At 35.2% G+C, this 27,487-nt stretch overlaps 1 protein-coding gene across 1 annotated transcript in view; it reads right to left on the bottom strand.

The window, feature by feature from the left end:
• The window catches only part of SLC2A13 (solute carrier family 2 member 13), a 286,045-nt gene that overhangs the window by 55,584 nt on the left and 202,974 nt on the right, over window positions 1-27,487 (bottom strand). The window contains exon 6 of the mRNA XM_016151690.2: window positions 25,128-25,248. Within this exon, the coding sequence (XP_016007176.1) occupies window positions 25,128-25,248 (121 nt within the window). The remainder of the gene's footprint in view (window positions 1-25,127; window positions 25,249-27,487) is intronic.

Here is a 27,487-nt window from a genome sequence, read left to right as displayed (position 1 = left end):
CTTTCAATGATATTTATTTGGGAAAAGCTAACTCACCTATTTGTAGAAAAATAACTATTTCTTTAAAAACAAGTATTTCCTATAAAAGGCCAAAAAAGTAATGCTAAAGGCTAATAGTTACTAAGAAATTATCATATATATAGGTCAGACATATGAGATAATATCTGTAATGCTTCACCTCCTTCATCATTCATGCAAGCATCCAACCCTAACGACAGTCTTTGAGCTTGCTTAGTAAATGCCCCATGTTCTGCCGTGACCATTCACTCAGCAAAAACTATTTTACAGATCCTGTGTGACAGGTACTATTCCAGGGGCTGGGACACATTAGTGAAAAAAACAGCATCCCTGCGCTGGTCAACTGATTTGGATCAGACCGCTTACTGACCTCCAAAAAATTGATGCCTCTACTTGCTCCCTACTCACTAGCTTTTTCCTGTCTTTAGTATGCTGCTTGTTACCATGGTCCAGAATTTGAATATACTAAATTTCTCTGCCCATTTATCTTTCCTTCTCACGTATCTAGCACAAGTCCTAGCCATATACTGATACCAACATTTGCCTTTTCTGTGCCTTCACTCACATACCTGAACACAGCTCAGGGAATCACACAACAGGGCACAATGGCCGTTCCTCAGCACTGCACTATTTCCAGCCTCAAAACGATCCTCGACAGCCTGAAATTCTTAATAGTTTCCTTTAGCCAACTCTGGGTGAGGACCATTTCAACCACCCTACACAAGGACTATTCTTCAGATCTCCAATGCTCCATTTCCCTTTACCCTCTGCAAATGACCTCACCTCCAGCTTTAGAGAGAAAACAGATGAAAGTGGTACAGATGGAAACTTTATAATCTTACAGCAAATATATAACCCATCCTACTTTCCTGCGCTCCAGTTACAGAAACTGTTGTTCTTAATCTAAGGGGCAACTTTTCTATCTGGGCTTTCGTTCCATTCTCTCTCCTTAGGCCATTTCGGACCCTTTCGATAACTGCCACTTCTTTCTCTTACACACCCACTGTCTTAAGGTGGAAGACTCGTTTTTTGGTTTGCTCTCCTTTTTTTGTGTAGGCGTGTAGCTATAAATTTCCCTCTAAGCGCCGCTGTCATTTCATCTGATGTTGTGTCTTCATTTTCATTCTTCACAAAGTATTTTCTAACTTCCTTTGTGATTTCTTCTTTAATCCATGGGATTAAGGAGTGTTTTATTTAATTTTCATATATTTGTAAATTCCCCACATTTCTTTCTGTTAGTGTTTTCTAATTTCACTCCATTGTGACCAAAGAACATACTTTGCATGATTTCAGTCCTTTCAAAATTTACGGAGGCTCATTTTATGGGTTGGCATGTGATATATACTGAATGTTCCTTGTGCACTTAAGAAAAACATATATTCTATTACTGGTGACGTGTTCTCTAATTGTCTGTTAGATCTAGATGGTTTGTTGTAATTTTAAAGCATCTCAGCCCCTTGGTTTCTAAGTCTTCATCTCCATCTAACTTTGTCTCCATTCTGGAAATTGTCATTTATAACAGGGTCAGCAAACTACAGTCCTTGAGATAAATCTATAAATAGCTCTACTTGAACACAGCCATACCCATTCATTTACTTACTGTCTATGACTGCCCTCAAGCTTTAAGGACAAGATCCCTGAAGGAACCTAAGAGTATGCACATGGTCTGCAAAGCCACAGATATTGACTATCTGACCCTTTGGAGGAAGTTGCTGATCTGATATAGGACTCACATAGAGAGCCCATATGCAGATTTCTGACCCCTTTCCTTCAAGATCTCTAACTTCCTTACTTCTAGGACAACTGCTCTTCTATATCAGAGACCTTTCGTGCTCCTTTCTTCCTGATCCTTCACTCACTTCACTTTGAGTCCTTCTCTGTCAAACTCTCATGGTAAATCCTTTTAACCACTCTCACCAGATCCGCGGAGTCTTTGTATTTAGGTCCTTCTAAACAGTTACCCTATATACTTTTATGTTTGACTCTTTCCAACCATCTTTCTTCTTCTTTTCTACATCTAGAATGCTCTGAAATGGTAAAGAATTAAACACAACCAGGCATACTGATAAACGTACACATTCCTAGTACTCGGCTACAGCTGAGTCCTCACTGCTGCAGGCAAACTTTTACCTGTCCCAATTAGTGACAATCCCCACTCCCACAACTGACACCCCAAATACCCACGACTCTCCTACCCCAATCTTCATTTCCCCCATGAGCTTCTCAGAAGATGGCCTTGTCTTCCTGAAGGGACTAGGCATGAACTTTCTGAACTCGAAACTCAGACATGAATAAAGATATCTGCAGCCATGTCTATACTCATCTCTTTTCCTCCGGGCTCTGAAAAGGAGGTGTTTAAAGATCACCCCTCTAACAGGGCTTTGAATCTCAGTCCCCGGGGCTTCTCCAGGATCCATGCCTTGTTCCCTTGCCTATACTTTCAAACCTCTTTCAGAACATGCCCCATAGTATAGGTGTAGGTTCAAGCCTTTCCCACATTAAAATAAAAAGAATGAAAACTGTCCTTTCTACTACTCCACATTGTCCCTCCATACAAGTTCACAGGGGTACTCAGTGGAAAGAGGTCAAGTATTAAAAAGTGTTCAAATCCTTACCATCCTAGGGAGTGGGAATGGATGTGGCCAGCCCTTATCTGGATGATTTTATGGCAAAATTCTCCCCCATGTAACAGCATTTCTAATTTCAATTTGACATTTAGAAGGTAACACAAAACTTTAAATATCCTGGGGAATCTGCTAATTGACCTTTTACAGAGAGCACATATCATAACTATGCCCTTAACAAATGGCATTAAAAAAAGAAACAACTTCTAGAAATGGCTACTATTTTTTATTCATGATTTGCTCTTTAAGGTTTTCTCTAACATGACCTGATGAATTTATGTAAGGTCCTCTAAACATAAAAGCTGAGAATTTAAATATATTGGCGCCAAATCAATGTTCATAAGAATATTCTAAGCACAAATTAAAACTTTTGAAAAGCAGACTCGTATTTAGGCTCTATTTCTCCCTTTTTACAGTGTGATTCAGGGTGAATTTTAAATTCTGACTCCAAGTTTTTCATCCCAAGAGCAAATGACTCCTAAGAACACAGTTGCAAGATTCTATATAAAAAAATGACAGAAATACATGCACTCTAACTCTAAATTCACACAAACATGAAGAGTGCAAAGCACATTAGAATGTTTTCACATCTCACAAATATTTACTCTTACCTACTGATTTCAAGGGCAGAAATTATAAAGTGGGCCCTATTTTAAGAAACTCTAAATTTACAAAAGAAATGCAATAAGAAAGCATTTACAAAAGGACTATGCTTTATAAAAGAAATTGCTAAATGGATTAAATAAAACATGGATCCCTCCCTATTCATATAAAATATTTTAAACTTTAGACAAGTCAATCTATAGTACAGTTGATGGATATGGCCCCCCTCTTTGCTCTGTTCACTGCTCTGTTGTAGAACTTACAGTGTTCTTTACTGACTGGTGTGGTTTGCGAGATAGACTGCAAAGACCCAAGGGAAAGGCCAGGTTTACCAACCCTGTATCTGGAGCACCCTGTCGTAGCCTGGGTCCCCAAAACATGTTTATTGAATAAATCAAAATATAACAGTTCTATAAATTAAGGCATTACTGTATTGTTCATTAGCCTATTTCTGCTCATTTATGGTATATAATTTTAGGGGGTGGGTGGGGTGAAGTTAAAACTAATTTTCGGTGGTACTTTGAGCTGAGCTAGGCTTTCAAATTGCTAGAGTCTAATGCTGGCATTTGTAAACATTCGATCCACAACCCAAATGGCCCGGGATAGTCATTTTGATAATTCACTTTGAGAAACACCAGCTGCAAGGGCCGATTTCCTTGAAGTCTGAAGAAAAAAAAACCATAATAACTATTAGAACTAAACAGCTCTTTTCTTGCTAGTTGAAGAGAAGGAAGATTTAACTTTTCAATCTCTGATCTTTCTTTTTAGAGAGAATAAGTATTCATGTATTTAGAACAAAAATAGTTCTAAAACTTTGAAATGTTTCCAATTAAAGTAAAAAAGAGAATAAAAGGCAGGTAGGCAAGCGTCTAAGGGAGAGAAAAGATGGCCTATTTTCATTTAATCAATCGTTTACATATTTCACATAACACCCAGGGTCTTAACTGAATGTACTCTCTTCTTTCTCCTCAGAAAATCTTTTAAAAATTGATTTGGGTTAATTCAGAACATTTCTGGCTTCTACTCTGTGAAGTCAAGTATGAACTCAGCCCTCTAGAAAACGGTCCATTTGTTTTTAAGTATGTCTCATTAAACCTAATGAGATGGAGCACTAAGAACAGTGTTTGGTTTTTAAAGTGCCTGTCTCTAGTATGGCCTCAATTTCGGAAAATCAATGGTGGCGAATGCTGGTGTGAGGATGAGCCATTGCCACGGGTAACTATTCACTCACTCATTCCTCACACGTGAATTTAACACCCTGCTTTGTGTAAGAGTGTCACTCTGTTCCCTGTGATAGCCACTCTAAAACTTTTCCTCTTTACTATTCCCTTCGCACTCCTAACTGCTCCTTGCTACTTCCAGTTGGTGACTTGGAATCCAATTAATCTGAATGCTTGTCTTTGGGGGGCAGCGTGCCTTGCTTTTGCCCTCCGCACATTTCCCCTAGTGCTGCAAAGAGAATGCCACACCTGCCTTCTTTCTTGGCCAGAGTGTAGAAGTCAGGTGACTTCCTCTCCTTATTTGGACTGTGGTAAGTAGAGAACACATGATAATACATACATACATACATACATACATACATGCATGCATGCATGCATACATACATACATAAATAAAAAGGAAAGGAAAATAAATTCTGGTGGGACTTTGTAAGTAGCTGGAAATTTAAAAGCTGGGGACCTACTGGCTCAGATTTCATGAAGCAAGTCATTCCTCACCATTCTATTAAAGCTGCTCTTGCAGAGAGACTGCTGGTCATTTGCTCATTGTTAACTCCAGGAACTTTTCTTTCCTAATCTTAATTTATTCTTCTGTGATAAAATTCCTAGAATTTTTTCCTCTTTCCTGAAATTTTCTCATCCCTTGACAATACTCTCTTTGAGATTATTCCAATTCTCAGACTGTTGCATCTTAGTTTTTTCTTTCTCTGCTTATTTCTTTCTCCTTTGGTCCTCTTTCTTGGCAACCTTCTTTCATTACTCTGTATTCTTTTGCTGAGAAACATCAGCCTTACATGACCATTACTATCACTGATACACTGATACTCTGACCTGTTTCTCCAATTTGTTTCTCTTCCCTTAGTGCCAGACCCATATTTTCAACTGCCCAATTTCCTGCATGTTTCACAAGTACCTCAAACACAATACAGCTAAAGCTCAATTTTTGGCTTTCATGAATTGTCTCTCACAATTAAAAAACCTGAGTGTGACCTGAGACCACTCATATTTAGCCACGATGCCATCAAGTCTATCTCCAAAGTACATGTAGTTCCTCTACTCCCCATTCTTATCATCTCGCCTGAACTTTGACTTAAACTTAACACCTCTCATCTGAACTCTTCCAATAGTCTTCTGATGATCCTGCTACCTCTAGACTCCTTCCACTCCATATTCCATATTGCCTTAACTCTAACTTGATTAGACTTCTCTCTCTCTAAAATCCTCAGCTTTCCATCGCCTGAAGGATGAAGACCACACTCCTTCTTAACTCGTCAATCTTTTCTTGCTATTTCTCCACAGGTGCCATGAGCTCTAGCCAGTCCATACAAACTGCAGGATTTAGAATATACCGGCTCTTATGTTTTTCTTTATGCTGTTTACTCTGGAATATTACTTTCCACCTTTGTTTTTCTACACATTTGCTTCAAGACTCATGTTTGCTATCATTTCTTTGGTGAAACTTCCCAACTCTAGTATAATTAGATACATCACTGTGCTGTTGGGGGATCACAGGAGGTTAGAATTATTACTGCTCATCCACTATTTCTCTAAGGGTTTGTCATGTGTTTGCCTGTCCTTACTGCACTATGACCTTCTCAAGGTAGAGATTTGTGTCTTACACATTTTTTTATTCCTAGTGATTTCCATGTTGCCTGATAGATATGTGTACAATGACTACCTGCTGAATAAAGAGATGAATGAATGTCACTTATAATGACAGGAGATTTGGTAGTTTTTCCGTAGTTTTCACTAGAGAAGTTACACCTTCATCCCCATATCTTGGTCCATAAAATCAAAGGATTGAGGTTTGAATCAGCTGTGAATTGTTCCTTACAATTCATGGCTTTTGGATCAAATCCATATACAACTATCTAAAGCCATCTGGAATATAGTCGCGTTTCTCATCTCTTTCCCTTAGAAATTGAGCTAGGAATACAATGGATTCCTGAGTTAGAGGCAAAAAATAATTCACAGCAGTGAGGCCTGCAGATTAAAAACAACCACAGGCTTTTGCTCTTTATAGCACTATTAAATAGGGCAGATTGAGCCTATTTGTCAGAATGTTTTTTTTTTTTTTTTAATATTTCTGGTATGTTAGGCCTTAATTTCTAGTCTAATTTCTTTTTATGAATTCTTGGATTGTTACTCCCATGTCATCTCAGAAAAGTGCATCAATAAACTCTCTGAAGGGGAGGAAGGAGAGAGCTTTATCTGCCAAGCCTGTCATCCTCAACAGGACTAAGTGTTTTCCTATTATACTATATGAACCTTTGACCAATATAGTCAAAAACAAAAACATCAATTCCAACTCTGTATATGTAAGACGACATGTGGATGCATGTTTTTATATATGTACATATGTGTATTTAGGTAAATAAATGTGCTTATTATATACACACACATTTATATACAACTTTTTCCGTCAACAAATTGAGAGTAAAGTTAGATCTACAAAACAATTTGGTAATCAACGATAGGCACCTAAATATAGTCTAGTTAGTGGTAACATGCCACCTTCAAAGAAAAAAAACAGTAATTAATCTTCTGTGGTGACAGTATACATTATTCATTATTGAAGGGTACAGAAAAGAAATATTGGAACATTTAAGAGGCTGGAATTTTTAGGTTTGCCAGTAGACCAACTCTATTAGTATTTGTAGATATGAAGAGGAGTTGGGTGGGTGCGTTTTATTATGAGCCTTATTGTGGCTATCACAGAAAGCTTACCATATGAGGAGCACTGTACTAAATAACTACATACTCTTATTTAATTCTCACATTGGCTTTATAAGAGAGGCTTTATTTTCCTCTTTTATAGGTGAGAAAGCTGAGATTTAGACAGATTATCTGAGTGAGGTCCACAACTCAAATGTGGCAGAGCTGAGATCAGACCAAAGTGTATACACTCCAAATGACCAGATTTCCATGTTTATTTAGAGGAAAACTGGCTAAATTTAAAGAAAATACACTAAAATTAAAATTGTAAAGAGTATGTTTTTTTATTTATTTTTTAGGTATAAAATGAAATATATGTACATACAAGTGAGTTGAAGTAAAACTAGGGAAAGCTGAACTATATTAGTGAATTATATCAATGATAATATCTTGGTTGTGATATGCATTATAATTTTGCATGATGGTACCATGGGGGAAACTGAGAATAGTGGTGTAAAATTTACACAGCACTTTCAACATACACTGTCTTCTGGTCTTTCCAACAATGTGATGGGATACGCATTAGCATTCTTATTTTACAGATGAGCAAACTAAAGCCCAGAAAAGCCGAGAGACTTACTCATGTCTTTAATGCAGGTTCTCTGACTCCGAATGCAATTTTTATTCAACTTAGACTTTAATTTGTTGAGATTTAAAGTTAATGCCTTTGGGAAATTGATTAGCATAGTGAAGATGCTGACATTGTGATAGATTAAGTAAATATTTATTGAGCAGATTATTTGGAATCGTCTGTTGTCTTGTGTAGATAGTATATGAAGCAGTGGTTACATTCCCAGTAAATGAAAGAAGAATGGTCAATACTTAATGTGGAAAGTAGTGACCACTATGGCACATACTTTTTTAAAAAATAAATTTTAAAAATTGAGCTAAAACTCCAATAACATAAAATTCACTATTTTAACCATTTTAAGGTTTATAATTCAGTAATTTTTAATTTATTCAGAGTTGTGCAACCATCACCACTATCCATCACCACTATCTAATTTAGAACATTTCTAACACCAAAAAAAGTGGTTCAACCCTATTTATTTCGAATTCTACTTATCTTCTCTTGGCAACCACCAATCTATTCTGTGTCTCAAAAGATTTCCCTATTCTGGACATTTCCTATAAATGGAATCATACAATATGTGCTCTTCTGTTTCCAGCTTCTTTCATTTAGTATAATATTTTCAAGGTTGGTCCATATTGTAGTACTTCATTCCTTTCTACAGCTGTGTAATAGTCCACTGGGTGGCTATGTTACATTTTGCTTATCTATTCATCAGTTGATGGAACAGCTGGGTTATTTCTACTTTTTGGCTATTATAAATAATGCTGTTATGAACATTTGTGTATATGCCTTTGTGTGAACATACGTTTTTAATTCTTTTGGGCATATGCCGGGGAGTGAAATTTCTGGGCCCTATGTTAACTGTATGTTTAAGATTTTGAAAAAATGCTAAACTGTTTCACGCATACTTTTTGATATTTAATATTCAACCAATAGTACTGGTACAGATATAGTATTGAATATTTTCAGTTATTCCAAGGCAGTGGTAGAAATGGTCATTAGAATAATTTGGTCATTTTTAATGGGTATCACCAAAAGAGATGATGTTTTCAAGATAACAATGCTATCTGTTACAGCAGTGATCCAATCAGCAGGATAAAAATTGACTTTTTGCAGAAAGAATGATGGAGAATCTTGGCCATTATAAAACAGCAAAAAAATTGGTATTGATAAATATCAATATTAATTGATAAAAAATATTCACTAATATCTAGCTGCCCTCCACTTCAAGGTATATAGAAGATTATAATTCCCTACCCTCCTCAAGTTAGGAGCAGCCAAATGACTAACTGTGGCCACACATATGAGTGGAAGTAAAAATTGTAGGCCACAACTTTTAACTGTTGGTACTCAACTTTCCAGCTCTGAATCTCATCTCTATGATGAATATTGAAGCCTTGAGGTAAGAGGTGGCATCATAAATTGGCAGAGATCCCATCAGCCTGGGTCCCTGAGATATCAGCAGATCTTTTGTTGCTTTAAACCAGTAAGATTTTGAGGTTCTTGTTTTTTGGTGTGTTATTCTTATATTAGTAATGTCTATCCTATCCTGACTTGTATAACAGCTAAACTTATTTGTGTTTGTGAATGCTAAACTTATCATTCTGGTTATCAGCTATAGTAATGTGATTACTGACAGATGACTTAAAAAGTTAACAACACACCGTTTTTATCAAAGCATTACAAACTGTTAACTATCTTGTCTATAGATAATGTATATGTAGTTCACAGAGCTTTACCCAAAATAATGATAAATAATGTAAGAACTCAACTCAGTTTTGTTTGGGGCTCATCATCACGATTAGAAAACTCTTTTATATAAGCCTTATTTTATGTCTTTGTAATCGTATTTGTATAATCACCGACGGGTCCCTAAAAAGCTATATAACAACACACATTCCTGCTGCGATATACATTTAACTAATCATATTACCTGATATAAGTTGCTGATTTCAGTATAGTGCTCCTAATACTAGCTCTTCTACATAATGAGAACTTTCTGATATTTTGAGACATATGGTAGGGAGGTAGACAGCTTGGATCCTAGTAAGAACCATGAAGTCAAAGTTTAACTTAAACATTGCACTGAGGGACACTTTCTTTGATTAGCATTGTACTATTTTTAAATACAACAGTATAATTCTTAATAGTGAGCAACTCATAAATATCTTTCCATACATAGAAATGACAACTACAAATATTCCCTGTTCTGAACTTTTCAGAATTAGAAAATAAAAGTTTAAAAGCAATTCAGGGTATCCTTCTTAGAAAAGATAATACTCATCTATTTAACATATAAAATAAAAATAATCAAGAAAGCAAGGTACCAATACATTTTGTATTCAGTACCCATGAAGACCAAATTCTCACAAACACATCTGGACCCCAAATCATCTACTCAGATTGCAATGATACTTCAAGTGTTCTGAAAGAGGCAAATGAGGAATAAACTCAGTTCTGGGTCTGAGTCTTTCATGGACTTTGGAATTACATTTCTTCATTTGACAGTTTAAAATGAAGGTAAGGAAATAAAGAAGAAATATTTTACTTATTTGCTTATGTAGTTAATTTTTCCTTGAAATATTATGGAGATCTTGTCTTCACCAAACTATGCTTTAGAAATACTCCTCCTCCAAATAACTAAATTGAAAAGACTGTGCTGGTTTTCAATAAGCACTTATCTAGATTCATGACTTAAAATAAAAAGAAAAATTAAACCAACACACCTATAAGTATTTGCAAATGATCTCTAGATTATAAATTTGGAAATGAGAATCAATTTTTATTTTGAACGAATTAACTTTTACTGTTTGAAGAATCACAAACTGAAATCTGAATATATAGTATCTGCATTTTTTGTGAATGCAGTCACACTGACTTTAATATATTTTATGTCAACACACACACAAAATAGATTATTTTAAAGTGAGCACTTCACAGTCTTTTTTAACCTACCTGTGTAAATCCTTTTTAAGGGGACCCATTTTTGTTTGCTTTGATAAATTGATTTATTTTTAAGTAGTACCCATATATCTCCTTATGTACCAAGCAAGAAATTTGGTGACCAAGTCTGTTTTGCATTTTTCATCAAACCTTACAACATCTGGCACTATGCTTATCATCCTGCAAGTGCTCCACACAGACAACAAAATCAAAAGGAAAAATATATTTTGGCTTATAGGGCTTTTGCTTATCAGTTCTTCCATGGTTACTTGAAGAGCTTTTTTATTTTCATAGGAAATGAAATGTTTGAATGTGAAGGACAAAGTAAGTTTTGTTTGGAGGCCGAGAGAAACAATCAGCCCCTGTGGCCTTAGAAAGATGTTTGATTTGGAAGCTGTGCTGTGTGATGGAGATAAACATGATAACCCGGAAGTCATCTCATTGGATATCATCACGTCTTTTGATGTCTGCAACTCTTTAGTGTAATCTCATGCTCTTATAACTAGAACCTGTCACATTGACAGGACTTCATGAAATTAAAAAGAAGAAGTGGATGAAACCAATAGGAATCAGTAAGTGATGTCTGAGGGCATGTCAAAATACGAATATCAGCACACTGATTTTTCTCTTCAAGGAACATATTCAGGTTCCCATGTATAATGCATCTCTATAGCTAGAGGAGGAAGCTAAGAAGAGAATGGCTTTTATGGTCTTCATTTCTTCTTCTGAGTGTACAGATATAGTCTAATTTGCCTAAACAGTATTTCCTTGTAAGTGCATGACAACAATATTTGCTTCTCTTAAATTACTTTTCTGTATTCATTTATCTGTATAACAGAGGCCTTAAAAACAACACTTACCCCAAATAAACAAAACAATATGAAATCCACAATTTCATTTGGATTACTCATTTTCAAAGTTATGTGGTTAAGATCATTGTGCTCTAGAATAAATTTACTTTATCTTAAGTATTTGCTTTTATATCAAAGATGTCCTATGATGATCCTTAAAATGGCAGAAAAAGAATTTTCTGAGCTTAACACAGGTAAATAAAAATAAATAAGCAAAAATTAAAAACAAAAACAAAACTTCTTTAAGTCCCAAATAGATATAACTCATAACAAAGATTTCTCAGAAAAGAATCTCGATTTAACTGTGTAAATGAAAACATAGCAACATAGGTAGTTTTAGACTTACTGGCCTCCAATCATAGGGAATTACTGTCTACTTCCCAAAGGGTACGTGACTCTCTTCTGGGCAGTAGAAGTATCCCACTGCTTGAATGGTAAATTTCAGAATGAAGAGTGGTCAAGAGCTGAGTTCTAAGTGCAAGCTCAGTTCTACTGCCTGAGAAGCTACATCATCTTCTAAAATTCGCTTGACTTGAGCCTCAGTCACTGGTAAGATGGGAGAAATAACAGCATACACCTCGGTTTTGCTGAAGGATCTAAGAGAATCAATACAAAGCTCAGCACAGTGGTTGCCACGGTGCTGCCTATATAACCAAAGGCAGCTGCTGTGACTAGTGTTCCTTTTGAATGATGAACAAATCATTCATTTACTCAAATTGCTCATTTTAAACAAACATGCCAAAGGACAGCTGAAATGACCAGTTTACATGGTCAAAAAAGATAGGTCAAAAGAAAGGTTTTAATAATTTTTTTCTCCTTCTCAAAACTGGAGGTCAATTATTTAAAAGGGCCATATTTCTTGCCACTTGCAAAGTTGACCTTAGACTTCTAATCACTATTAAGAGAACTAAACCATGAAAGTAGATAGAGCTTTACTTGGTGAATTAATTCATCCTTTCTGCTGTTAACAAAATCACTCATAAATGCCCCGTAAAGTTAGCAGATTCCCTGTATCTACTGTTGTGGCAAAGGCTGCTAGTAGTCTACCCCTGTCTCCACTCTTTGCTTCCTCCTCGTAAGAGAATTCTGATTTTTAACTGGGAACACTGTGGTCTTCCCTTCCTCTCTCAGTCACTGAATAAAAGAACACATTTCTTACAACTAGATATGGCTGTGGGGCTAATTTTAGACTATGAGAAGTATTGCGTAGGATTTCAGAAGACTTCAAAGGGAAGTCAGCTATGATTCAGCTAGGAAGCATCAGTCTTTCCAAAATTTCTCCTTCTGACCTGTTTCAGACATAATCGTGGAGTTCCTCCAGCCATTCTGGACTGTCCTTGTGAACCTGTGAAGAATACTTGTATGGGCACAGCAGAAAGATAGGGGCCTAGATCCTTGATGGTACTACATGTAGCACATTTGCTCCAAACTCTCTGCTTTTGAATTATTTTACATGAGAAAGAAACTCCTTTCTTGTTTAAGTCAATTATTTTGAGTCCTTCCGTTATATACAGCCAAACACAATTCCTAACTAACGTATTTTTTCAAATGCTTAAAACAAAATTTTACTCATTTCTAAATCTATTCTGAAATATCACCTTCGATTTAAGTTCCAATATCTATCTAAAGATATGAGACTCGAATATGGGTTAAAAATATAAATAAAAGCCATTCTAAGTTATTGCCACTTCCAACAAGGGGTTATATCTCATGCTTTGTTTCCTTAACAACTGACACAATAACCAGCCAATGGTTAGTATTCAGTAATGCAGGCTGAATGAAAAAATGAAAAGAGGGAAAGAGTCCCCAAATAGTGTGTCTGTACACATGTGATTGCATACTGGTAACACTGGTTCTCCCTAGTGCCTTGGTCAATGTCTAGTGGTGAATGGGACATTTTGCAAGCAAACTGGTTTCTTCAGGTTACTTGGACACCATGAAAGGCAACCTAAAAAAAAATCTCAGAGTTAATGTCTCAGTCCATTAACCTCATCCACCCAGGAATGGCTGAGCCTCCATGGCTGGGCACTGCCTCTTATTTGTGAGGCTTGAGCCCAGTAATGACAAGGATAGTGAATGCTTTAGCTTGTCAAGGCTATTTTGCTTTGTGATTCTGTTTTCTGAGGTGCTCGTGACTGTATCTATCTGACCTCAGCACCTATCTGATTGAGGTGGTAAATTGTTCATTTGTGACTCTTCCTTATAGGGGAATCAAGCGGTGAAACTTCTTTCTATAGTGCTACAATTTCTGTTGCTCCAGTTTGTCTCTGACAGAATAATTACCAAGTTTGTATCTCTTGAAGTGTCACAGATTGGTGTTTAATTTCAGTTTCGTTTATGTGTAAATTTCTTAACTTTTTCTGATATATGTTCAATTTGTTGCTTTTGTCTTTTAATACTTTAATCTTCAAAGATCTTGTAAATCTTAAGCCAGATGGAAAGCTGAGGAAGGGTACTGGGCAGGACGGGGTAGGAGTGGAGAGTCCTTTTCCTCCCCAGCCACCATAACACAGGCCACCATGGGGGCAGAACTTTGACCGCTCTCCTCCCACAAACTGAGGTGGCTCCTCCTGGTGAAGCTGGCTGCATGTCCACCTGTCCAACGGAGGCAGGGGATGGGAAGGTGATGGGGTCAGGCCACGGGAATGGATGCTCACTAGTAATGCTGATCTTGACTGGCAAACAAGCCCCCCTCTCGTGAGAAAAGGGAGAAAGAGAAGGGGACAGGAGACAGTTTTACGCCCTCAGAGTTAGAGAACCAGTGCAGCTCTGCTAAGCACAGCATAAGCATTTTTCAGAACTCTCATGCCACCTCTTCCAGGGCCTGGCCTGTTCTCTTACTGCCAGTGTCCTCATGACAGAGCTTAAAATTACTGCTCCCAATGGGTGATCTTCAAAAACTCAGGCATATACGCACATAATTTAATGAAAGGAAACTGCATTCTGTGAAAGTGTATCTGAAACTAGAGAATTTCATATACTTGTAGTTTCTAGAAAATATTAAGCGTCTCCTTGTTTCTGCATACATGCTATCCCATCTATGCGGAATGCTGCCTTCCCTTGCTTTGGTCTGTCTGACTCTAACCAGTTCTTTGCTGTCGGCTCTGGGAAGCCTTTCCCAATATCTTGAGTCAATGGATTTGGCAATGGGCAGTTAGTTACAGGAACCAAAATGGAGTTATTACTTTAAAACATAATCAGATGAATGGCTCTTTAAAATACTGAGTTCTTCTACTGCACTGATAGAATTTTCAACAACCTAAGTATTAAGTAAAATAAGGTTGCCTAGAGATAGTAACAGAATAGGTATATTAAAAAAGTACAACACTAATTCCTCTCGTAATTCTTCTGCAGTTGCACTGACCATTGTCAGTTGGCATAAGAAAGGAAGACCACTTTGCTACACGTGTTGTAATTCCAAGCACAAAAAGCAGACATATTAAACTAGCATGTTTAGATTTCTGGTTTATTCTTATTATATATAGCAAGCCAAACACATACCTAATTTATATAATATTAAAGATGAAAAGAAAGCTAACAAAGAATTTTATCTGCATCAACATAAGTACATGCTAATTGCCAAGAATTTGTAAATTCATTTATTTATCTTTGTTTACCCATAGTACTATACATAATACAATATCAAATGTTTATTATTTTATACTAAACTTTTGTGAAGATATCTATTGACATAGTCACATATCAAACATGTGATGAAATGAAATAAAAATGAAAAATCAAAAAGTGAAATATTTAGGCCACAGAAAGTTAAATATGTATATGAATATTAATCAATTAAAATAAATACTTCTTTTGCTTTCAAAATGAATTAGAAAATGCTAATAAGTTCTCTCTATGAAAAATCTTTTATTCTTGATTTGCTAAGACTAATCAGCATGAATTTATGATATAGAAATTGAAATCAAAGAAAGGAAAAGATAATATGTTAAAAATGTAAGTTCTGACTTTCAACTGGGCTATGGCAATGACATTATGACACTGATAATTATAAAAATGAGCACTAAATTTTTTAACCTCTGTGGAGGTTAGAAACTTTATTAATGTATCTGCAAGTTGGTCCTAATGTATAATGCTATTTTTTAAAAAAATGTTATAGGATGAAATTACCATAGAATTGACATAATCATCAATGCTAATTACCAAGGAGTAACAGGTTTCCACAAAAACTAGTAACTATGCAACAGAGATGTACATGGAGAAAAATGTCAATTATATTACAAGTATCAAGTGAAAAGCAGGGGAATGAACAGATTTGTATAGTTGCCTAATAATATGGAATACTTAAGATATGCTGCTGAGTTTTGAGACACCACTACAAATTAGGTACTTCTACACAGTTAAAAATGAATCTGCAAAATTTATCTTCCAAAAATGATAGAATCACCTATTTTATTATGTCAAGAATCAAAAAGAACAATATCCTCTACCCTCATGTTAAAATACAGATTAGAGACAATTCTGTAAAGCATATTTCTCTTCCACAAACTGAAACTTCCCTGAGGATGGGAACAATGTCTTATATATCTTTTATGCCCTATCATCTCAGAGCAGTAGAATATAGGAAGATGTTATGGAATCTGTTTTCACTTACCAGGGGTAAGGGGGAGGGAGTGTTTCAGAAAAAACAACACAGGAGTTTGTGGATTTGGGTGGGGTAAGATGTGTAAGGTGGTTATTAATGATCTAATACTATTTGTTTAAAAGTTTGTTAAAAATAACTTGGGAAATAATAGTGTTTTGAAAGGACATTTGGTCACATGGGTTAGTATTTTCATGAGAAATAACTTACTCCATAGGGGAGAAATAAAAATTAATCAGTCCCTAGAATAGTTCTTGTATATTCTAGTCAAATTTCCTTTTATGGACCTAAAATCCTGTTACATCATCACACAAACTGACTATAACCAATTGCTCTTGAGTAAGACTAAAATTCACATGTACTCTATACAGTGGAACAAATATAGCTTAAATTGCTATATGTTTCCTGTGAAAAAATCTGTGTCAAGAAATTACTGTCTTGCTCAATGTTTTAGTGCTGCTTTAGAGAAAAAACAAACTTGTTCATTGAATATACCTCAAAGATGATGATAACCCCTATGGCTGACCACCACACTGCCAATCATTTTTTCATAGGAGGTAATGAAAAGGGTCATACTACCTTGCCCACTTGAAGCAGTTGCCTAGTTATGCACACAAACAAAAAATGGTGCTGGGTTGTATGCAACTGCACTGTGTCTAATGTGCTCCCTCTCCTGGGGTCTAGAACTGGACATACTATTTGGAAAATAAAGAAATCTCACCTTACTGGCAGAAGGCTGAACAAGTGTGAGTGATAAAACTAAATTTTGTTTGGCATTGTTTTAGAAACACAACAATGGTTACAGTACACTATCTCTATGACTGGTTTCTTGGTCGGTGTCCTAAAATGCCTACCTTATTTCTTTAAAAAAAAAAAAAACGAAAGTAAGCTTAAGAGAATTAATTTTGACAAGATCTAATTTTGACAAGATCCTAAGGCAGAGATTTATAAACCTAATCTTTATTCATCTAAGCTGGGCATCCTTTTCTTTTTATATATAATTCTCCTAGAAGTCAGCAAGAGCTTTATTCAGGCCGCTATGGCATCATGTTTAATCAAGGTATCTCCTATCTTGCCAGAATCAGAGTTGCTGAGAATGTGATTTTAAAGAAAATAGTTTTGTAACCTACATTTGTTTAGGAATCTGCATGAACTCGGTACTCCATTTCTGTTACACAATGTACCTCGGCTACTGAATATATTTGAAAGAGTTTTAACATTAGTTCAATTAAATGGCACATTTAGTGGGCAGAATTTCATTAGGATGTCTCTGGTTTCAACAATTTTGATCATTCGATAATTGATTTTCAGGGGAGTGTTTTGTTAAACAAAAATCTAGTGTTTAAATACCTGGTACTTAAATGTGTGGAAGTTAAATCTCTTCTCTTCGCTTCTTGGATAACTGATAGGAGTTTCTTAAGAATAGCCACAGAATTTGGGTACATATTCACAGAAAGGCCATTAGTTTGACTATGGGGGTGGGACAAGGTAGCAGTGGTGGAGAGGACAAAGTGGTTCTCCACCTTAACAGTTATATCACTCTAGGCAACTTATATAAACTCTCTGAGCCTTATTTTCTTACTTGTCAAGTTAAATTGTAATCGTATCTTCCTTTTAGGGAAGTTTAAAGGTAATATAATATTAAAAAAGAATGTGCAATGATGCCTGCATACGGTAAGGGATTAACAGAAATTATTATTATTTTTAAAGTAAAAAGCATGCTTGGAATTATGGTCCATCTCTCCACCTAAATATATTACCTGGGGTCACTTAACCCCCACTGCATATCTATAAAATTGATCTGCCAGATGCCAGAACACCTTTTCCCTAATTCTTTCCTTTTAGCATTTAACCAGTCTACTCCTAATCATATCGCCAAAGGTATCTTTGTCCTCAAGTTTACCACCATGCAATAACTTCTGACTCTTATTATTGTTCTCTGGGGCTGCTGGAGTCTCTTCCCTATAATATATACTCCAAAATTCATGCAGAAAAAGCTCACATTTGATCAGGTTACTCCCCTGCCTGATGCTGTCGGATGGGTTCCCTCTACTACCCGTCTTGACCTAGTACATACGGCTCTGTCTGTCCTTCCACCTCATCCTGTGACCGTCATCCCTTTCTCCAGCACTAGCAACCTTTATAATTAAATCTGTTTCACATAACCCTGTTTTTGCACAAGTTGCTCTCGTGCCCTGTGAGGCCTCTCCACTTCCATTGCTCTGAGAAACTCTTACTTACCCTTGAAAAATTATTAGCCCAAGTTCACTCCTGTGTAAGAAGTTCTTAATAGAGCCTATAAAGTCAGGTAAGAAAAAAATTTGCATCTGTATGTCATTAACGTTTTACTGAAATTTAGCATTCCCTTCCATTATAAATGTAAGGAATAAACTACTGACAACACCAGAAGTCTTATATATATTTTCATATCCCATTACAGTAAGTGTAGAAATCTCAAAATACCATTTATACTCATGGTTCTGAAACAATGGTATTAGCCCTCCAGCTAGATCTGTTACTTAATACGTTAATAAGGAAATACATTCATTACTATGTAACGATACTTTTATTTAAAAGTATTTTGGCAGACATATTTCAATATAATTGATTTCCTTCGTACTCTTAAATAATTTGTTTTATGTAGTTAAAAACATGAAGAAGGGGTTCAGAATAATGCTAAGGTAAAGAGCTTGCATGTGTGAAACCTGTGATGGTCCCAGAACTGAATTATCCCAGGGCATGCTCTGATGCATCTATCAGCCTTTAGCATACTGTTTTGCAATCACTTATTTGTATCATTCTTCTTCCTATCTGTGAGCTCCATATAGAGTAAGGCTTCTTTTTTCCCCTCTAATCTCGGTCTCCCCTGACCTACTTTAGCTCTCAAAAATGTTTACTAAAAGATGAACTGACTACAAATATATATATAAACATTTTCCTAAAGTACTGTATTTTCAGATCTGCTAAACTTTGTACAATCATACAATTAATCACTGATTGCCTCTAAAACCAGGTTGTTTAAGATGCATGATTTCATTTTTCTAGTCTTCTAATTTATTCACCGTAAAATCTAGATGTTATAGTTCAAGAGGCATGTGTCATTCCATCTTATTTTATTATACACTTATTATACTAGAAAAATACTCTCTTGTTACTACTGAGGAACAATCTAAGAAATTTACTGAAGCATTACCTGAACACTGTGTGATGCCTGGCATGCCCAGAGATCTTCACACCTAAACTGCTGTCTGCTAGCACGCCTGCCAAACTGTATCATGCACTAATCAAGCTGTAGCCAAGCACTTTGAAGAAACAAAGGCTTGGAAGCTTCCTAAATCATCAGCTATTTTACAGCGACAAAGTTTTGCCAAATTTTCTAGCACATGTACCTAAGTTTCAAGACAAAAATTATACAAAAAAATTCCTTTAGTCGGCATCATCTACCTTCCTTAAAACCAACTGTCCATTCATCTATCTACTCACCCACCTAACTACCCACTCGACCAAAATAGTTTGATATTTTATAGTAGTATCAAATAGTAGTTTCCAAAGTTACATTCACTGAAGAAATTCTTTTATAACCAGGTTGTTACACTTTGTTTAAAAAGAAAATAAGAGAGAAAGATTGGTCCACAGTAATAGATATTTTCCTACCTCTCGAACAGCAAAAACACAGTAGGAGTTGCATAACATAATTTTACAATGTGATAGAAAATACCTCAATTTAATAAGTCGGTATGCTTAAACGTTAATATCTGAACGGCTTTCATCATTTGTTTGATATCGTGACTTACAAGAAAGTAATCTTCATTTTATTTAAACTTAATTAGAGAACTGTTCAGTTTTCTTAGAAATCTCATTTAGTACTTATTTTATTTTTAAAGTTTCCTTGGCTTTTATAAGGAAATACACCAGTGATTATGATTATAGCCTACTGCTGCCACAGTACTGGATAGTGAATTCCTTTTGAATACACAGAACAAAATGGGGATAATATTCTAAACTGGAATCACTTGAAATGTGAAAAAAACTCCAGATTGATTTTATTTGTTTGACGACCAGATTTCTTGAATGAGAATATAGGTTTTAATGTGTTATCAGAGATACACATATTTCCCTCTTTTTGTTATTTTAGACCTAAACGGATGAATTAAGAAGAGCTTTTCTCAAAAAGTCTTTTGAGTTCAAGAAGGAATCAAAATGACATTTCAAATAAGAATATAAGTGATGGCAAAAATTAAGTACTGTTTGTACTATGTGACTGTTGCAATTAACTGGACAGCGAGGGAAAGGGTCCCCAAATTTATATCCCTGAGATCATGATTCTAAGAAGTAAATTGCAGTGAAGTTACAGAAACCTGGATTCCTCACCTAACCTTGTGTAAAGCATTTGTTCTTGTACGCCATCCAGCCAATCACCTAGCCCTGTGATTCCCCTCCAAAATAGCTCATGAGTCTCTTTAAGTCCACTGCTACTGTCCAAATTGCAGCATTTCTTGCCTTAGGCCACTGAGTTTTTTAACTGATCTCCCTGCATCACCCTTTGTCTTTCTCTCATCAATTCTCTACTGTACAGCCAGAGTGGCCTTTTAAAAACAGAAATTTGATTGTGTCCTTCTCATCTTATCACCCTTTCAAGGCTTCTCAGCATTCCAAGAGAATGTCTCAACTACTCGTGGATTATGCAGCCCTGGCACGGTCTGACGCCAGCCTGCCACTCAGTCTATTTTTTGTGTCTTTCTCTTCCTTGCTTGCCTGCTTGCTTGCTTGAGAGGACCCAGCTTCATTGGTAAATTCCTTAAGAAGCCATAATCCTTGCTGAGGGCCTGTACACATGATGTTTCCATCTCTAGGAATGCTCTTCCCCTACTCTTTGCACAAACTAGAGTCCTCCTTTTTGTCTTTCCAGCTCCCCAAGATGTAGTTCTTGACTGCAGAAATCACACTGTGGGAGCTTTGGAGGTCCTTGGCCAAAATCTTAGGCATCGAGATAAAAAGGTCATAAAGAACTCAATGAATCTGCCCCATAACATAAGTGGCCAACTTCCTGCAAGAATCTCTTCCACCATCCTCCTCATTATCCAGGTGTCAAATTCAGCACTGGCTGTTTAAGTGCCAGCAAAAGATGCATACGATTATTTGGAGATAAGGGTACACGACAAGGTTAAGTATGATTTTTGTTTCAACTCGTTTTCCCTTTCAACCATTTTATGTATACTCATCTTCATCTGAAATAGTTCTATGGATCTTTTTCAACAGATATAACATATTTTCTCCTGTAATTTTATTAATATTAACCTCAAGGCATATTAACATGTACTACTGGGCCAAAAATAAAGTAGGTAAATTTTAAATGAAATCACTAAACAGAAAATAAAACCTGACAAAAATGGAAAGTTTCAATTCATAGTATAATGCTGTAGTCATTGTCAAGTTGGTAAGAATTACTGGAAACAAATATGTTATCACCTGAATGCCAGATACTGGGGCTAACAGGGTTTCTGCACATGTTTAAGGTTGCAGAAAAATTTTACGATTGAATCTAACACTCTTATAGTACCCATCCTAATGATGTGTGCTAAATTCCATTTTCTACAGCAACTTGTATTCATATTCATCTCTGTGTAGTTTTATCTGCTACAAAGCACATTTAAAAGATGTTAATACATTCAGTTAAAAAAATCTAACTATGTCTTAGAATAAAATAGTAATTAAAAATTAAAATATTCTAAAAAGGGAAAGTTGTCATTAAAAATTATTTAGGGTAGTCAATCTCTTGGGTTTGCCAAAATTTTTAGTGAGCCCCAACCTATTATGTATTTGGTCCTAACCTACAATAGTGCCTACTACACTGTCTGTATTTATGGAATTAAAATAAAGAAACACTGTTTCTGAACCATTCACTTTCTTAAACTTTTTACTCTAGTCAGAATGTATTACATAATTTATCACTATAATCTATAGATTTCTCTGAGTGGAAAGGCTGAGTCAATGCACATAGGAACTCAACCTTTATTAGGCAGAACATTATTACTTTCCAAAGGAAAAATGTATACTTCTACCAATAGTATACAATGTTCTTTAGATATTAAACCAACTCCCCCTTTTAAATGTTTTATTTGCTCAATTTTCCTACATGGATCATTCCATGAGGAAATCATACCACCTACATTTACAGCATGAACATTATTCATTTTAAGGAACTACAAAGATGATTTGTTCATGTTTATCTTCCAGAAAGGGGAAAATTGTATGGATAAGTTTTAACAAAATCAGTAAGGGGACTGCAGACATATTTTATAAAATCACTGAGATTATAAATACTGTCAAATTCTCACAAAGACTAATATGTTATTCTGAAAAGAAGACACACAATAAATGTTTTTCATACTCATTGACTTCCAAGGGACATGTAAAATTTAGTTGTTTTCAAAAACAGATTCCCATTTTTTTGATAAGAATAAAAAAAGACCATACTACTTCTCACTACATTACAATTTTACTTTAACATATTAAACATTAATAACTTAGAAGGATTAATAGATTGATGATCATAAATTGCTATGAAATGAGCTATACTACACAATAAATATTTTAATTTAAACTTTAAAAGTGGATGTCGGGAAACCTATTTCATTATGTAAATCATTAAAAACTCAGTCATTCCTTTCCACTATCAGAAGTTCATAAAACTTTTTTTTCATGACTCTCTGCCTGACTTTCTGCCTTTAGTCGGCCTGGCAGTATATTAAGTCTTACTCTGAATCTAAGTCCCTACATCTAAATCTGACATCAGATGTAGAGAATATGCTATATTGATCAAATGACAACATTTTAAAATAATTTTCAGATAACTGTGTTAAAAATATTTTACTTAAAATATCCATCAAGAAAAACAAAAGTAGAGCATTCTGAATTCTGGCAGTGGTTCTATTATCTTTCTAGCAGTTGAGGTGAGAAGTCCAAAGGAAGTAAAGATCACTACATCTAGACATAGTCTATGCTAAGATTAACTTCTTGTATTAAGACACATTTAAGCCTTCTTTAGTACAAGATAAAGACTATAAAAAATTAGTAGGCCAATAAATAAATACAACTTACTAGTAAGAGAAAGGAGGAGCTATAACTTTTCATTTCTAAAGACAGGTAGATACCACAATTTGGGATTGGGAAGGTATAATAATACATACATATCTTCTTCATTGCTGTAATGAGAAGCCACCACAAATACATGCTCAATAAGAAGCTCTAAGTGAATTCCAACTGGAATTCAGTGTATCAATGTAATGTTTTAATTTCATATAAAGTAACAAATCATTTACCAAATATTAATAAATTAATAAAATCATTTACCTACTGATTTGAGACTTGTGTCCATCTAATTGATGCTGAAGGAATATTATTTTTTGTTTTTAAAGCTAGGTCGTGTTCTCCCATATTTTTCAAAGGGATTTCTAGCCTTTTCAACCACTAAAATGAAGTTAAAAACTTTGAAACTCTGCTGCCAAATATATTAATTGATCTCTTCAGTCATTCAATCTTTAATTCATTTGTGCATTCTTCAGTCTACCTGTCCATCTATCCATTTCTCTGTATATCTATGACATAGTGTGTATACCATTAGATTTAACGAGCTTCTAAGCCTGTGCCTTGCCATTAGAACACATTTCACTGTTTTATACCATTCTATTTCCACTTTCTAATCCTTAGGAAGAAACCTAGTAGGGAACATTTCTGCTTAAATGAATGAGGAAATAGCTGCGGAACTCAGTGAAGAGTGTTAGAATACCCAGGTGATAATCAACTACATCAGACATGTACCTCATGGAAAAGTTAATTACTGATTAAAGTTACTTATTTCAGTTAGAATGTAGATGTCACTGAGTCAAATATGACCTAAAGTAGTTTTACAGTATTCCTGCTTGGCTCTGTACCAATCCCTACTTTTTTTTTTTTTTTAATTTTAAATTTTACTTTATGATTAGTTTCAAGTATATAGTACACTGGTTAGACATTTATATAATTTATAAAACGATTCCCTTGATTGCTCTTTCTCTCCTCTGGCTCTCCACCCAGCCATTACATTAATGTTAACTGCATTCCTCATGCCATATTCCCCATCCCCAACCCCCACCTATCAACTACTAATTTGTACTTTAACCTTTCACCCCTTTCTCCCAGCCTCCCAATCCTCCTCCTCCTCCTCTGGCCATCACTAAATTGTCCTCTATAGTTGTGAGTCTGTTTTTGATTAGCTTGTTCTTTTTTGTTCCTTAGATTCTACATGTAAGTGAAATCATATGGTATTTATCTTTCTCTGACTTATTTCACTCAGCATAATAAATAACCTCTAAGTCCATCCACATCATTAAGAATGGTAGGATTTCATTTTTTTAAATGAGTAATATTCCATTGTATATATGAACCATAACTTCTTTATCCAATTGTCTGTTGATGGGCATTTAGGTTGCTTCCATATCTTGGCTATTGTAAATACTGCTGCTATGAACACAGGGGTGCATAGTCCTTTATGAATTACTGTTTTGGTTTTCTTTGGATAAATACCCAGAAGTGCAATTGCTGGGTCGAAAGGCATATCCATTTTTAATTTTTTGAGAAACCTCAAGACTGTTTTCCATTGTGGCTATGCCTCTTTGCAGTCCCACCAACAGTGTATGAGAGTTCCCCTTTTTCCACATCCTTGCCAACACTTATTGTTCTTTGTCAATCCCTACTTTTAATTTCCAGAAAAATATCACAAAAATTATGTCTCACAACTTGCTTTCGCCCTCATATCTTTGCATGTCCTGTTCCTTTTCCTGGTGGCCCTCCCTACCACCTTTCCTATTTGCTTACCTTCCCCATAAGCAAATTCCTACTCATCTCTCAAATTTTAGGAAAGTTAAAAGCACACAAATAAACAAATGAACAAAACATTTTCAGAGTTGGCTTAAGAAGGGGACTATAACAAAATCTCACCTGTATCTTGTGCAAGTAGCATTCTGACCTGATGGAGCTATTGGCTTAAAAGTGATGCGTGGGGAAACCTGGGCTGACAGCAGAAATCCCAAAGCAAGAATAATGAGTGCGATGGTGGTACCTAAAAAAACAAAAACAAAAAATGTAATGTTTTATATCAGGGAATAGTTAACAACATTCTTCCAAAGCAGATTGGGTTTAGCAAGACATAGCTCTGAAAATACCTTGATCTATCTTCACTGGATTACAAAAGTGCTCCTAATAACAAATTATCAGAAAAACTCCCTAGCACGTCCACTGTGAGACATGATGAGAGTGAGATTCAAAGCAAATACATTTGCTAGCCGAGCAATAGATTGGTAACGATTTTTCTGGAAAAAAAAAAAAAAAAAAAAAACGAAAAACAAAACAAAAACAAAACAACAAAACAGCTTGCATTGCTGACAGTCTCAAAATCAATTAGTGCAACCAATATTATCGAGTGCCTAACATGTCAGAAAGTATGCAAGGCAATAGATTTACAGAGTGTTCCTTTCACTGCCAAGGAAAATGTTCTAATGGCATTTGACATGTAAGACCCAAATCAGTAAACTTAAAAGTAACAAGTGCAATATTTCAAAAGCAGTTGAAATAGCATTTCTTATTAAAGAGTAGCATTTTTGAAGACTTTAAGATGCTAGAAAAAATATAACACATGCATTCATTTATCTTTTCTATTTGTACTTTTAAGTGGAATATTTGTTTTTGATTTTAAAGTATAGGAATGGTGATTAGGTATATTATTTAAAAGGCACGTTTTTGAATCTGAGAGACATCTGATGGTAAATAAGAAAGGTTTCAAATTTCTGACTATCGTTCCAGCCATTGTGAGGATAAACTAAAAGGATCATGCTCTAATTTTGTTTTTCTTTAAGGATATTTTAAGTAAAAGATATTTAACACAGGTATCTCTGGATTATTTTTAAAATGCTGCTGTTTGATCAACATACCATATTCTCTATATATGATGGCTGATTTAGATGTAAGGACTTAGATTCAGAGTAAGACTTCATATACTGCCAGGTCAACTAAAGGCAGAAAGTCGACTAGAGAATATGAAAAAAAAAGTTTTATGAACTTCTGATAGTGGAAAGGAATGACTGAGTCTTTAATGATTTACATAATGAAATAGGTTTCCCGACATCCACTTTTAAAGTTTAAATAAAAATATTTATTGCTGTAGCGTAGCTCATTGAACAGCAGTTTATGATTATCAACCTATTAATCCTCCTGATCCCTTTAAGTCACTATTTACCAAACAATGTTCTCCATAGGAAGTGAAGTGTGTTGGATAAATAGCATTCTTGAAAATAGCTGATGTAATAAGTTACATTAACTAGCTGGTGCAGGGCTTAGATTATTAGTAAATTCTTAGAGAAAATAATTTCCCTTCCCACGACTCTAATAGAGCACATATTGTGTGCATAAGCGTCACCTGGGGAACCCCTTTAAAGTGCATATGCTCCAGACTCCATCTTCAGAGATTCTAATTTAGTGGATCTGGGTAAGGCACAAGAATCCACATTTTAAAATAAGTACCCCTAGTAATTCTGATGTAGACAGCCTGTGAGTGATGTTTTCAGAAATATTCCACTACCGAAATTTCTGGGGGAAAATAATACAGTATGTCTGGCTTTTTCATTTATAAGCAATAAAGTTACAAAGATATAAACTTTCTTCTATTAAAAGAATCAACAGGTTGTTATTAAATCTGTAATATTTACAAGGAAGACCTGTTTTCTGAGCAAGCTTTGAAAATATTAAAAGTCAGAACACCACAAAATGTCCCACATTTAAAATTATTCATGGACTATAAGTTTTATATTTATTTATATGAAAAGTTTCTTTGTCCTGGTCTGGTTAAATATAGTTTATTTGTAGTAATTATTAAAAAATGGATACCTATTCAAAAATTACTTCGATATAAGTTTATTTTTACCTATTTTTATTTAAGGTTATTTATTTATTTTTAAGCCAATATAATAAAATAAATCATAATAAAAACACAAAATAGGGGAAAAATTGAGTCAGAAGTTTAAAAACTCTAGGCTAATCTAAGAATTTAAATAGAACAGTGATCTAATACTAAGTTCTATTAGAATATCAAATATATCTCTACATCAGAGTGAATTAAAAAAAAAACATTGAAATAAAAATATAAGTATTTCACCATCAATTGGTTATCAGAAAGTGAAACAAACATCTATTGCATGGGTCATGCTGCAGTAATACTAACACAGTTAACCCTCTGCACCTTCGGGTCCACATTCATGGATTCAACCAATCGAGGATTGAAAACAGTCAAAAAGAAAATTACATTG

The sequence above is a fragment of the Rousettus aegyptiacus genome, unplaced genomic scaffold (assembly GCF_014176215.1).
Source record: "Rousettus aegyptiacus isolate mRouAeg1 unplaced genomic scaffold, mRouAeg1.p scaffold_m13_p_2, whole genome shotgun sequence".
Lineage (NCBI taxonomy): Eukaryota > Metazoa > Chordata > Mammalia > Chiroptera > Pteropodidae > Rousettus > Rousettus aegyptiacus.
This window is presented reverse-complemented; position numbering and strand designations above follow the sequence as displayed.